General features: G+C 36.9%; 1 protein-coding gene across 1 annotated transcript in view; it reads left to right on the forward strand.

The window, feature by feature from the left end:
* The window catches only part of LOC122813764 (sulfotransferase 1C2-like), a 157,331-nt gene extending 145,157 nt beyond the window's left edge, over positions 1-12,174 (forward strand). Inside the window, exon 7 of the mRNA XM_044086255.1 lies at positions 11,939-12,174. Coding sequence (XP_043942190.1) covers positions 11,939-12,051 — 113 coding nt within the window. The 3' untranslated portion in view covers positions 12,052-12,174. The remainder of the gene's footprint in view (positions 1-11,938) is intronic.
* The last annotated feature ends 2,331 nt before the right edge of the window (positions 12,175-14,505 follow it).

The raw sequence follows: 14,505 nt of genomic DNA on the forward strand, positions 1-14,505 counted from the left end.
GTCTGTTCCTCTGCTCATGCACAGCAGCCTGCCCCACATTGGATTTCTGCCTAATTCCTGCCACCTTCTTGAATAAGATAAAGCAGATACTTGAAAATGAATAAATTAATAACATTAGTTAAAACCTGATGCAAGCAAGTGAATGCCATCATTGGCAGATAGGATAACAGATTCCGGAGAACAACTCTAAACCACCATATCTTCTGCATTAGTGCCCAGCATGCCTCTAATAAGTGGTTGTTGTTAATAAGTCTAAGTTGTTGTTGTGTCTTAGCAAGTGAATGCCATCATTGGCAGATAGGATAACAGATTCCGGAGAACAACTCTAAACCACCATATCTTCTGCATTAGTGCCCAGCATGCCTCTAATAAGTGGTTGTTGTTAATAAGTCTAAGTTGTTGTTGTGTCTTTCGGCTTTTCCCGGTTAGGGGTCGCCACAGCGGAACTCTGGTCCGCTAATGATTGGCAGTAGATTTTTACGTGCCAAGTTGCCAGCTCTGACACAAACCTTCAGCGAAGGTTAGCCCATTCATGCATGTCTCCACACAGAAGATGCTGTAGCTGAGAATCGAACAGGACAACGTCATACTGTGAGGTGACAACACTACCACAGCACCACCGCAGCAGAGGTTCAAATTAAAGATACCAAATGGTAAGACTGAATTATCCTTAGCTGCTATAATTTTTCAAATGAATAAAGTCAGATGTGTACACAATTTTTTCCCAAAGTTAACAATTCCTACATTCCCAGTCATCTGTTCTTACCTAATCAACATCACTTGAACATCACTTTCTTTTTCCTTGCCCTCTTTCAACCAATCACCTCTACATTCTCTCTGACTCAGCTTTTTTTTAAGTTTTTACTTATCCATTCTCTATTCCCTATCTAGACCATCCTCCTCCTCCCATTTTGGGATATTTCTGTAGGGAATGCCAACATCCCTACTTCCCTGCCTTTGTAATTATCTTTCTTACCTCCCCAGTAGTGTGAATTTCTAACCTCTCCTTCCACAACGTATCCGGTATCGCTCTCCCAACCGTCTCATTCTTTCCGTTCCCTCCTTGCTTGAGCCCATATTTCACTCACTTCCATACACACCTTCCACATGTGACGTTATCTGCATTTCCCTCATATTTCCATCAATTTGCCATTTGCTCCAAGCCCTCCTGTACTGTCTGTACGCTAACCATCAGTAAACATCCCCTAGTGACCCACCTTCATAGCATCTTCATCATTTCCTATACGCCATCCCATAAATGTGTGCACTTAGTTTTAAATCATATTTCTGCTTTTTAGAGAAAACTGGACTGCTAATTGCCTGAGACAATTTACTGCCATACTTATAAAACATGTATGAATTCCGCACCCACATCAGTAAATGGCAGGTATGGAGAAAAGAGCAAATTCTATATGATTTAGCCACCCTATTTTGCTGGTATTTTATTTACGGAGTCCAGGTCTTCTTTTCTTTGCTTTTGCCATTGTCATTTTGTCTGCAGGTATTGTCTAGAGAAAGGCCTTTAAAATGGCCGATGGTATTCAGAAATGGAATACAATGAACAGCATGTCTAAGCTTATCCTTGGGTTCAGGCACCTAGGCAGTGAGACATTTCCCTGTGGTACATTTGACTGGGGACACATGGCTGAAGTGACAGTCAGCTGCAGAGAAATATGGCTGTTTGCAAATTCCTTGTGGACAAAGAGAAGAATGTGTTGCCATGCCCACAACTTCAAGAACCAAAGTCACAGGGGGAAAACAATGTCCATGATCCCCAAGGTAACATGAGACAGCAGACAATATGGCAAGCATCAGCAGCGGGCTGGCCAGAGGGCATGTCAGTGGCAGTACAAATGCAGTGCACAATGGGCAGTACCATTATAAATGGTGCGTGTGGACCATTACCCCCTTTACATTCTCTAGGGAACATTACCTAAAATGCATACTGGAGCATAAATGTCACAACAGTAGCCTGCAGGATTTTTTCCATGCTGTAGGACACTTCTACATGTTGCAGTTACATAAGTATGCACTCAACACTAAGCACAACACTCATTACTTCTTCTGCCTCCATGCATTTGGTTATTAAAACTGTGAGCATGGCAGTATGTGCTTCTCTTTGCCCACAGGGAATTTGCAAACAGACATATTTCTCTGCAGCTGACTGTCATTTCAGCCATGTATCCCCAGTCAAATGTACCACAGGGAAATGTCTCACTGCCTAGGCGCCTGAACCCCTTATCTTTCTTCTCCGCGTGTCACAAAAGAGCATGCATTTTTTGCTGAAGAAATGGCATCCATAACAAGGCAAACATCTTGAAAAGACTTTTTTGATGTTATCTGGAGAGAGCAGATTTTTATCAGCCGAGGATGTCTCCAGATTATGACTGTCTGAAGCTTGAAGAATAAATTTAGAAATTATTGGTACCGTAAGGCATAAGAAAAACAACTTTATTCTCATGCCGAAGTTATCCTAATTTACTTATAACACAATTGTCTGGCAAGTATAGGACAGTGTGTAAGAAATGGAATAATATGGCTGCCATATACTGACATCTGTAGGTTGGATAGCTGTCTGCAGTAATAAACAAATTGAAAGAATGAATAATTTCTTCCAAAAATCTGTACAGGTGTACAGATTCCTTGTCAGGTGAAATTGTAGTCAAAGCCATTGTTACCTGAAAATCTGTTGTTGGGTTCAACTAAATGATGTTAGCGCCTGCTTTTAAGTTTAGGTATAAATCATACCTTGCATGTGGACCTGCTTGGCTTGACTGCCTTTCTTAAATACGAAGTACTAAGTATCTGAATTCATATTTGATGCATTACTAACATGTTAGAAGAAAATTAACAAAGGAAATATAATTCCATGTTTTGGATCTTTATCTGGAGAGATATCAGAGGCTTGAGATCCATTACCTTCTTATTTCTATAAAGATTATCATCTGAAGGATATCTGGATGAAGGAGATATTTGCCTGTGAGCTGATATGCATAGAAGACCATCTTAGTGACATACGATGGTTGATAATTAGAAAACATTCAGATTTATAATTCAAGAAGTTCAATGTCTGGACTAATTTTCATCTAGATACCCCAGAGAGCCAACTAAACTATATGACTGCAGCGGGTCTATATTAAAACAACGAAAATCCATTACATTGAATACCCAAACAGAAACATATATTACTTGAACCGCAAAAATACAGAACACACAAAACCATGAAATTTAAAATATCGAACGTTCTTAGTTGACCAACCCCACCACCCGCTACATACTACCTACCCAAACAAAATAAATAAATCACATACATACACTAACCAAACCCTACTCCTAACCCTAAAGTAAAGCACCAAAACTCAACTTCTAACCCTACACTAAACCCCACATACACAATTATCTATGCACTACCCTTAACCCCTCCCTAACCCTAAGGTCCGTGACTACCGCACACTTCTCCTACAGAGATATACCCAAACAAAGTAAATAATACACATAAATACATTTAACAAAACCCTACTTCTAACACTACACTAAATCTTACACACATTACCTATCTATACACTTACCTTAACCCGCACCCTAACCCTAAGGTCCATAACTATCGCACACTTACCTTACAGAGCTATACCGCAGACGGGCCAACCAAAACACTTAATTTTGAATTTCGCAGTTTTGCACGTTCGACGATTACGTAAACAGAGTTTTGAAAATCTAATAGGAACCCGACTGCAGCACTGTTTTCATATGAAATATGACCAGTATTAGATACCACAGGAGGAGAAGGCCAGCCTCTGTTGGTTCAAGGATCATTGCAGTGGGCAAAGGCTAGACCAGTGTCAGTAAGAAGACTTACATTGGTTCCCTTAATCTTGAATGAATCCACAAAGGTTATTTGACATCAGTATTACCATTCCTTCTTTCAAAAATATCCATGGTGAATCATACACCCAAAAAGGATCTATACTGAAATTTCCATTAGAGGCCAGTGAGCTTAGCATGCCTAATTCTCTGGAGGCCACTGAAGAATGTACAGTTTAGGCCATCTTCTCTAATAATATGAACGCCAATGATTGTTTTCTGTTGTCCCTGTTTAACAAGTGATTTCTTCCTTATAGAAGAAGCCTTCCAAGGGGAGCCAGTATTGATATATATAGAAGATTTAATCCATTTTCTTTTTATCTAGATGTACCCCTCCTCCCTTTTGTGGCCTCTGATTCTTAAAATCCAAAATATTACAGTTTCCTTGCAAACAATATAAGATTTTCAGTTTATCCCTGTTTTTACAATTCTGATTTTGTTCTTCATATGAAAAGCTTGTAAAACTTCCAAATTTCCAATTTTAAAAGTCTATTTAAATGATAGAAAAAAAATCTACATTTTTGCAGGGGCAAGCCCCTTTGCACCCCCATGTGGACAAAACATTCCAGAAATGGGCTTCCTTCTACTTCTCTAAGAAAAAGTTACATATTCAAACCTATTGAAAACCAATTATAATTTAATTTGGAATTATGGAACATTTTAATGGCTGTATAGGCCTATTGGTAGAGACTCACAGTACTAGGTATATCTCTGAGACAAATTACATTCTCTAGCACAATTTTTGAATTCATATCTATCCATCAGTTATAAACTTTACTTGAGGTGCACTTTTAGATGCAAAGGTAAAAGAATAGTTGCATTTTTAATTTCAAAGTGCCAAGTCAACTCTTGGTAATACTTTCACTTTTCTGTAGTTTCTGTATTAACATTTTAAATCCAAGAAGTCACCACTCTATGGAAAAATGAGTAGTGGTTTTACTTTTTATGTTATAGAAGTAAAATATATTAATGATTCATTTGCTAATGTGAGAGACAAGAAAATATTGCATGTCTGTTGTGAACAAAATCTAAACACATTTGTTTTAGCTATACTGTGAAATTGTAATAACAAACTAACATGCTAAAGCCAAAATGCAATGTATCTTCACTGTCATTCTTAAAACAAATGAAATGCAAATTCTGCTTTCTTTGGCTCACATACCATTCAGCTTAATATGTTCCTTCTAATAGGGTACACCTCCTATGACTGTGATAGAGTCACATAAAAGTAATGGTCACAGTAGTGTACTGCTAGTTTCTGTTTGCAGATCCATATTTGTCCCCCAGTGAAACATATTTGTAACCATTTAACTGCAGTCATCTAACAGCCCTTTCCCTTTACATATAATTTGTTTGCGAGAAGATTGCCCCTTCTTGCATACAATTCTGATGTCTGACTGAATAAAGTAGAAGGCATAATGACCACAGTAATGTATATTTAAACTTGTTTCTTTCAAAGAGAAACACTAGTTCCCAGGAAGTCATATCAATGTTTTTTTAGCAATGCTGATGTAATTGTGCTTTGCTTTCACATTAAGTATATCTCTTTACCACATGGAGATGGTTGCCTTCTTTGTATACCTGTGATGTTTGAGTAGAATGAAAGTTAAATAAATAATTGCCACAATAATGTATTTCAGATTTTGTTCTTAGATGAGCATACACCTTTCCTCAAATAGGTCCTATCAATGATTGTTGAGCAGTATTCTTATAACTGCCCTTTTCCCAGACACATAGCCTTCATCCAAAGTGATAGATTTGAACATGCATGTCTATTGTGAAGAAATTCTAAAGACTAAAACTTGCTATTCTCATTTTACAGTCCTTCCACCTAATCACCGTAATAACTCAATTAATTAAAAAAGATAAATAGATTGCTGCAAGAGGATCGTGTGCTGTTTCCCAAAGACACAGATATATCTGATGTTCTGCCACTATTTGTTATATTATAAGTATGCGTAGGAGAAAAAAAGTCCCTGAAAGTTCAGTGATTGCTCCCTTTCCCATCACTAGCTTAATGAATAGAGGTCACAATGCAAGCACTGAGACCAGTTGTTCAGACCAACTGATTTCATACACTTACTTCACATAGGTATAGGAGATGGATTGGTCACCCATGTCCTATTTCTACATTGAAAATGGTGGAGTGATATATCATACTGATGAGTAACATGACACCTCGCTTCAAGGTTCTCATTCTTATTCATTTTAATGTAAAGCTGTTAGATAATTCTTTCATTAGTAAAATTAATGTACAAATGGAATACTTACCTTGCATGTGTCCTGAGGTTGTGAGAGGTCTCTTTTACTTTAAAATCAAATTCATACTGAATAATACTAAAAATAGCTAAGAAACAAGTTATGTCAATGCCCATAATTCTGGCTGTTGCCTGCAATAACAAGATAACTTGTCATGTATAGTTAAGGAGTTACGATTTTCTACTCAGATAAACTAGAAAATTGGATGTTTGGATTTGCCATTAATGGTAGTCTCAGATAAAGGTTTTATAAAATTATTTTCAAATATTTCAAGAAGTGATACCAACGAATGCATTTTTGTAAGCCCCTGGTTCTTGTCCTCAGCATTTTAAAGGGCCCCTTGATATGAATAATATTTGATGGTGAAGAGATTAAGAGTACATGGGTATGTTAGTACCAAAACACAAACTGGAACAGCTGATCATTTTATTTGATTCGTGTGTTATATAGTTTTTAATTTAGTTTGCATGAACAGCTTGCTGACCATCAGTTCTCTCCCAGGCAATTAACCCTTTCACTTCCTATCACAAGTTGAGAGTCATCTGAGACCGGCCATCATTTAGACAGCGATTAGGAGTGGTATGAGGGTTTTTATCTTAGCAGTATATTCCCCCATGTCAGCCTGGTTTACATAGCTAAAGGGGGACATTCACTGGGTTTACATAGCTAAAGGGGGACATTCACTGGGGTGCCTGTGCTGCACATCCTTCACTTCCATAACTAATGTGGCCAGCAATCAGCCCTTCTCTCTTTACCTCACACATATGAAGTGGATTCCTTGGTCTCCACCAAAGAAATTGCACATCCTTGTGTGCTTTCTGAGCACTTGCTGCCCTTCCCATCCCCTCAGGAAAGGCAAGTAGATCTTGAGCTTACATTCCTTTCCATCGCTTACTGGCTCTGCCAGCCCCATGGACACTAAACAAACTTAGTTGCCTGGGTCCCTGTATCCCCAGACTTAAATATACTAACTCTGCAGTCACATAACCATGTGAAAAAGACAAACAACCTACAAAGACAAACAGAAAGCCCCACAAACTGCAATCTTGCAGTGTACGTCAAACAGTACGTAGTAAGGAAGCATCGTGGAAATGGTATCAGGGAACTAGTTGATTATGTAGGCAGTGACCATTTATAGGGTTAAAATATTTTAACTTTTTTATGAAGATAGCATTAACGGGGCCCTATTATATCATCAAAAGAAGAGATAATCAAATGACATTTCGAATGGCATATAACGAACATGCCTTTCATCAGACTATTCTTAATGAGATCACATTACAGTTGGGATTGGGAAATTTGCCCTTTCCCCCCTCTAGTGCTATCTTGGACTTCATATATAGATAATTAGTGGGGGATGTGATGTGATCCCTTGACAGCTGCACTATGAACTCTAAGAGGGGAATTCTGATATAGATCTTTAAGAAAATAAACAAACTGAAAAAAAATCCAACCCGAAAACAAAGTTAAGCTGGCAATTGAGAAAGGAATGACCAAATTAAATAAGAGACAGTTAAATTAGGATTTTCATTCTTTTAATGTCAGCACCAAGAATTTCTTCAGAAAAACAGACCCACAATTCTCACAGTGCTTATATAACTTCATTAACAAATACATAACCAGTTAATTCTTAAAGGACTAAACAAAACAATTATAGTGTCTATTATGTTGGAACTTAAATTTGAACTCTCTTTTCTTTTAAAAAACATTTAATATTTATTAGATCATTTAATCCTGGTGGTTTATCAGATGATAAATGTATTTGCCTTAAAGCTTCTTTGACTTCAGTGGAAGCAGAGGTATGCTATCTAAAACATAAAAATAAAATGTTCTAAAGCTTGAACAAACTAATGCATGATTAGCCAATGCATTCTTTATATCTTTTCTCTTAATAGCAGTAACATACTCATAAATATGCTTAGAAAATTTTGTAATAGTTATTCCAATATTAAAACTGTGGCAGGACTCTCAAAATGCTAAATAAACAACTCTTTGGATATAATAAGTGTATCTGTTCTTAACCCAAATTTGTTGTCTAGAATGTTGCATAACTACAGGAGAACTCTCAGAGACAAATCTACAATATTTACAACATTGACAACGGTATGTCCCAAAATAAGAATAATGCAATGTACAAGGTAAATCTAAAGAAACTCTCCCTCTTTTGAAAGTGCCTCCACATTGTGTGTCCTTTTGTACTTGGAACTTGATTTATTACCCACTATGTTAACTAACTCTTTATTACCCAAAATAGTTTTCATTAATAATCTTTCTAATGATATTACAATCAAACAAAATTGGTAATGTTGATACATGTTCATATCTCCTACAACAACATTGTTTTCCTTCTGGCAGTAGCCATATCTTAGAATCTGCTTAAAAACAATGTTCCTTTTCTCTGTTAATTCTTCAATTACTCCGTTTAAAAATTCACTAGTGCAGCCTCCACAGAATTTGACTGATATTTTTGGTGCGTGTAAGAACAACATCTATGAATCAGAGAAAAATATTGCTTACATATATTTTCTGTTTATTACATGCCATGATTAAGACACCATATACTAAAGCAGCTATAGTGGTTGTTCAAATTCATCCTTGAAATGCATATAAATTCCTGAATTTTTGGGTGCAATTTGTATCCTGACTTTAAAGAAAATTCCTTGAAAAAGTTATCAAATATTGCCAATGAGGTTTAAATTATTGCGTGTTAGATAAAAGCATGCACACTCATTTTACTACCATAGTATGGCTTAAATAATTTTTATTTTTATATTTATTTATTTGTTTGTTTACTGGGAAAGTCCGACTTGGAACAAAGTCAATTTTCAGTGGATGCCTGGAGAAAAATGCTCCAAATGCATGTCTTTGTAACATAGGAGGAAACTGGAGCACCAGGAGGAATCCCACACAAACGCAGGGAGGACATGCAGACTCCACACAAAAGGCACTCAAGCCAATAATCAAACTGGAGAACCTCTTGGTGTGAGGTGTCTATTAGACGATATGTGACCCTTGCCTAGTATGTAGAAATCAGCACTGGTCCAGAATATAATTTTACAGAGCTTGCATTACTTTAGAAATACAAGTAATGTGTATTCTCCAAAACAGGATTTTGTCAGTGGTAACATGTCATCATGACTCAGATGCCATGGTCTACAGCAACCAAAATGGTAGAGTCGAATTAATCACTGAGTTGCATTTAAATATTCGGTGGCTATATTTTGTTGCTTTATATGCATTTTATATCTGAGCTTACAAGGATAATAACCTGAAAATGTTATCAAGAATTGCTACATTTTTTAAATATTGCCTGTTAAACATAAGTATGAACACTCATTTTACAGTCGTAATCTGATATGGTACATTAATCTAGTATCCCCATTAGGGCTATAAGACTCTTATTAATAATCCAGAATACTGCACTGGCCCAGAATATCTCCTTTCTGAGTTTTCATTAATCAATAAGTAAATATGGTGTATATTTGTCTTGAAAATTTTTTTTTTTCAAGTTGTAACATGTTATAATTCAGATGTCATGATCTGAAACAACCTAAATTATGTGGCCATACTTAGAAATTGTTGCCACTGAATGCACAATTGTAGCAGGTGTATGTGCATTTTGCACCTGAGCTTCCAAGAATAATTTCCCAAAAGTTTTATCGATAGCTATCAAAGGAGGTTGTAATACTGCCTCTTAGACATAGTTCTCCATAACCATTTAATGTCATATTCTGACATGGACTTTGTAGTTGTTTCTACTGAGGATGGGTTTATGATGCCTGATCAGGACGCTAAATGCAGTATCTTTCCAGAATATAGCTCTACAAAGTTATATTTTATATATATATATATATATATATATATATATATATATATATATATATATATATATATATATTGTACACATAATTTTTAGTTGAAAAATGTCTTGCCTGAGATCCCTAGAAATATGGAGTGATCAAATTCAATGTTGAACTATACTGAAGTTCCTTAGAGTAAAATAGCAATCATAGCTGCATTTTGTTCCTGAGATTTAGCTCTGAACATGTTATTATGAGACAGATATTCATAAGCATTCACTATCACACTCTGACATTTTACAAAATACTCAGTTTCTATTGTGACCGTACAACTTCTAGTGGTTGTAAAATGGGAAATAACCAAAATCATTATTTAAAAAAGATTCAAAAGCTACAAAATCATTTTATGAGGGAAATAACACAAAGACAAATAATGTAAACATTTCAGTCAGTTCTTTAGAATATATTCCTAAAAATAACACCTGTACACAACCAAAAATCAAATTGAAAAACAAGTAAGTTTAAAATTTTTCTTGTATTCTGTTAATAGCAAACATACGTTCACACATTTTCAGCACAGATTTAACTTTAATATGTTGCATTCCTAGTTTTACTTCACCAAATCATCTCACAGTCAATAAATTAAATTGTATACTTTTCATTTACTTATGCAACTAAAGCTGTGGAGGTGTACCGAAGATTGTTTTTCATATTTTTTTCTTGTTTCATTCAGTTACCTTTGGCAGTTCAGTATTGTTTCTAATTGAATTGTGTTGTTTTCTTGCTTGAACTGCACATGGCAGACAACATTCTATCTACTGACTTAGGAAGTGCTTGAAAAGAAGGAATAAGGAACAAGACATTTTCAGAGTTCTTAGATGAGCCTTTAAATTCACTTTTAAAATTGAACTTGGCAAGTACTGTAGTAGAACCTATTGTTCACACTATTAGTGAAGAAAGCTTCAACAAAGCTTTTAAAGAGGTAGAAAATGCAGCATATCACCTCAGGAGGTTGCAATGGCAGCGGTTCCATCTAAAAGCTAGCCTTTACCACCAGATTATCCCAAGGGGAATGAGAGTTAAGTGTTTACCTAGCTACAGAAACAGTTTTCTAGATTCCAAATGGCAGGCTATTAATCTGGAAACAAGCTTCAAGTATATGCATTTATTAATAGAATACTTCAAACCTGAAGAGACTAAGGCAGCTGAAATAATTAATAATTATGTTATATTATTGTGGGTGGAAGGGAGTTCCATAATTTGGCTATGGTGCAAGAGAATAGTGCTTCACCAGCAGAGTTATTGGCTTTAGTGATGCACTATAGCCAAATTATGGAACTCCCTTCCACCCACAATTACCTCCATACCATCATGCACCCACTTCAAAACTTTACTAAAAGCGCACCTAAAAATATGCTGGCTATGCCCTTGCAACTCCCACTCTAATATCACCCTCCCCATCCAACCACTACCTTTCTTTCCACTCCCCTAACTACCTTGATTATAGCAAGCTCAGATGCTCAAAAGACAGTACTTATTCTACAGCAGGAACCTCTTCTTGTAACATTTGTTAATGTCTGTTATGTACTTCACAGATAAAGATTCTCGTTGTCTACTGATGTACTATGTTCTTCATATGTAAATATGTTGTAAGTAATTAATATGTAAATTGTTAATCGCTATGTAATCCAATGTAACTACTGTCTGTTTATTTTAACTGTGGAGCTTTTCTCCCCGGGCCTCCACTGAAAATGGACCTACATCCAGTCGGACACTCCCGGTCAACAAATATAAATTAATTAATTAATTAATTACTGCTTTTAACTAGCATGTAGGCATATTTTTAAATGGTGGTAGTACAGATCACTGCCTTCCTGTCCTCTTCTTATATAGCTTCATGTCCTGACTCTGTTCAGTACCCATTGCTAATCTCTAGTACTGTCATCCACTTTCAATGCAGAACTACAGCCAACGATGACAAATGTTTCTTTTTTCTTTTTGTTTTCTAAATACTTTAGGTGATGTTGGAGACTGGAAAAATCACTTCACTGTGGCACAGAATGAAGAATTTGAAGATGACTATAGAAAAAAGATGGCAGGAACTTCTCTAAAATTCCACTTTGAGCTCTGACATCAAGAAAGGGAATGAAACTGCTGGCAAACACCACATTAATAATACTTAGCATTTATGTATTAAGATTCTGTCCATCAAACTACATCACTGACATTTATTAAAGTAAATCAATTAACAGCAAAAATAACTGTTTGCATTTTCTGTAATGTGACAGCCTTCATAATGAAGTCTTTACAGCAAAATATGATTTTTAATACAGTGTGTATGAATTTGTACATTTGTGCTGGGAGGGGGAAGGAGTGTGTGTGTGTGTGTGTGTGTGTGTGTGTGTGTGTGTGTGTGTGTGTGTGTGTGTGTGTGTGTGTCTGTGTGTGTGTGTGGGTGTGTGTGTGTGTGTGTGCATGTGTATTTTTTTGTTTTCTGTAACTAGAAGCCACAACTTAAGTAATCATGGAATCATGAACGATGCTTTTAGGCCATAGTTATGAAGTCATGGAAATGAGGTTGGTATATTGAGGGCTAGATCTTTTCTGATGATAGAAGTATGGTCTGTAGCAGGAAGTCTTGCCCTTACATAAACAAGAACTAAGCCATAAAGAAGAACTAAGCCACACTTAATAATGTAATCTCCTAATGTGATAAGACTTCTATAGTTACAAAATAAATGTGCTGCTTGTCCCAAGGCTTGCTCTGCTTTATGTCAGTGTGCTGTGTAGCCTGAGGTCTTAGCTTTATACAGCTATGTAAGTGTGTTCATTAGTTTGAGGTTTCTGTGTTTTGTAACCTGAGACCTTAGCCACACATAGTCATGGAAGTGTACTCTTATAGAATAAGGCCTTAGCTTTACACAGTCATGGAACTGTGGTCTGGATACTAAGGCCTCAACCATATATAACAAAGGAAGTATGCTCTTTGTCCTGAGAACTTGACCTGCCCCAGTCTTGAAAGCTTGTCCCATGCTCTGATAAGTAAGGCTTGCAAGGAAAGGAAGTAAGCTTTTGTCCTGAGAATTTAGCATTGCCTAATCATGTCAGTATGCTTTATGACTTGAATCTACAAGCTTAAATAATCATGAAAGTATACTTATGTGTTCAAACTCCTGAGGCCTTAGCCTTATATTGGCATGAAACTGTGGTCCTGCTTACTTGGCATGAAAGTGACGTCTTGGTCACATAGCCTTAATCTTACACAGCTATGGAAGTGTGTTCTTTGTCCTAAGACCTTGGCCTGGCTTAGTCTTGGAAATTCATACTGTTCCATCTCTCTCCAGAAACTTCAGTCTTCACAGTCAGAGACTTTCTGTTCCCCAGTGAATGTGGATATCCATGTCTGAATAACAACTTTGCAGTAGTCTTCTGTGAGGGAGGACCATGCTCCACTCCAGACTTCAAACTTCTGCTTTGCTGTCATTCCCATCCATAACATTAGTCAATGAAGGCTTATTGACCTTTGCACAAATCCTACTATTGTGGGTGAGTAGGCATGACTAAAACAAACATAGGCCAGTGTTGCAAATGAACATACTGAATCCCAGTGGAAGAGAGTAGCATGAAGAGCTACTCATAGAGTAACATTAGTACATTGTAAAATGTTTAAACTGCAACAGACCATTCTTCAGTAGAAGTATAAAAAATGCACACATGAAACTCATAGAACCATATTAGGAGTAGAATACTTCTGTATGACTGGAATTCATACTATAGAAAATAATCTGTGGTGCTTGTCATTTTGTCCTCCCAGAGGTTGGGTCAGTGTTTGAAAGACATGCGTAAATGGGCGTGCCTTCGTTGAAGGTTGAACGTCGAGTTGGCACCTCAGCATTTGTGAAAATCTACTGCCAATCGTTAGCGGACCGGAGTTCCGCTGTGGTGACCCCTAACTGGGGGATAAACAACAACAACTTGTCATTTCTATCCATACCCCCTACCAATAAATAGCAAACATACCTGATCCTCAGCCCAGTGTCACAGCAGCTGCAGTAAGCCAGACTTGCAGTGTTTTCTGGTGCTGTTTATATGCATATAGAATGATCTTTTTGGTAGCTGGATCACAAATGGGAAACTCAAGATTTATGACTCCATGGAACAGGCATGACATAAAGAAAGGCCAAGAAAAGTCCTTAATTGGCCGGAAACTCCAAATTATTCCGTTAGAAATGAGACAGCTACGTGGATCACTTAATGGCCAACAGTTTGTATTTTCTAGCCACTGTACAGCAGAGAGTTGAGTGTCTTCGCTGACTGGAGAGTATAGGCAGCTGTTTTCTGATGCTATTGGGTTATGGGAGGCATTTACCACTGTTGATTCTAGGATGGAGCTTCTTGGCAATCTGAAAATGCTTTATGAATTATGTTAGTTTTGGTGTATGTTATTGACTTATTCTCCATTACGTTTTGGGGAAGCTGCTCCAGTGGCTTAGAGGGATAAAACTCTGACTACAGCCCAGGTGACTCAGGATTTATTAGCAGCTCAGGCATCTGATGGAGCGGCAAGGAAGGATGGGCGTTATGA

This window comes from Protopterus annectens, chromosome 10.part0 (genome assembly GCF_019279795.1).
Source record: "Protopterus annectens isolate FY-2018-M chromosome 10.part0, PAN1.0, whole genome shotgun sequence".
NCBI lineage: Eukaryota > Metazoa > Chordata > Ceratodontiformes > Protopteridae > Protopterus > Protopterus annectens.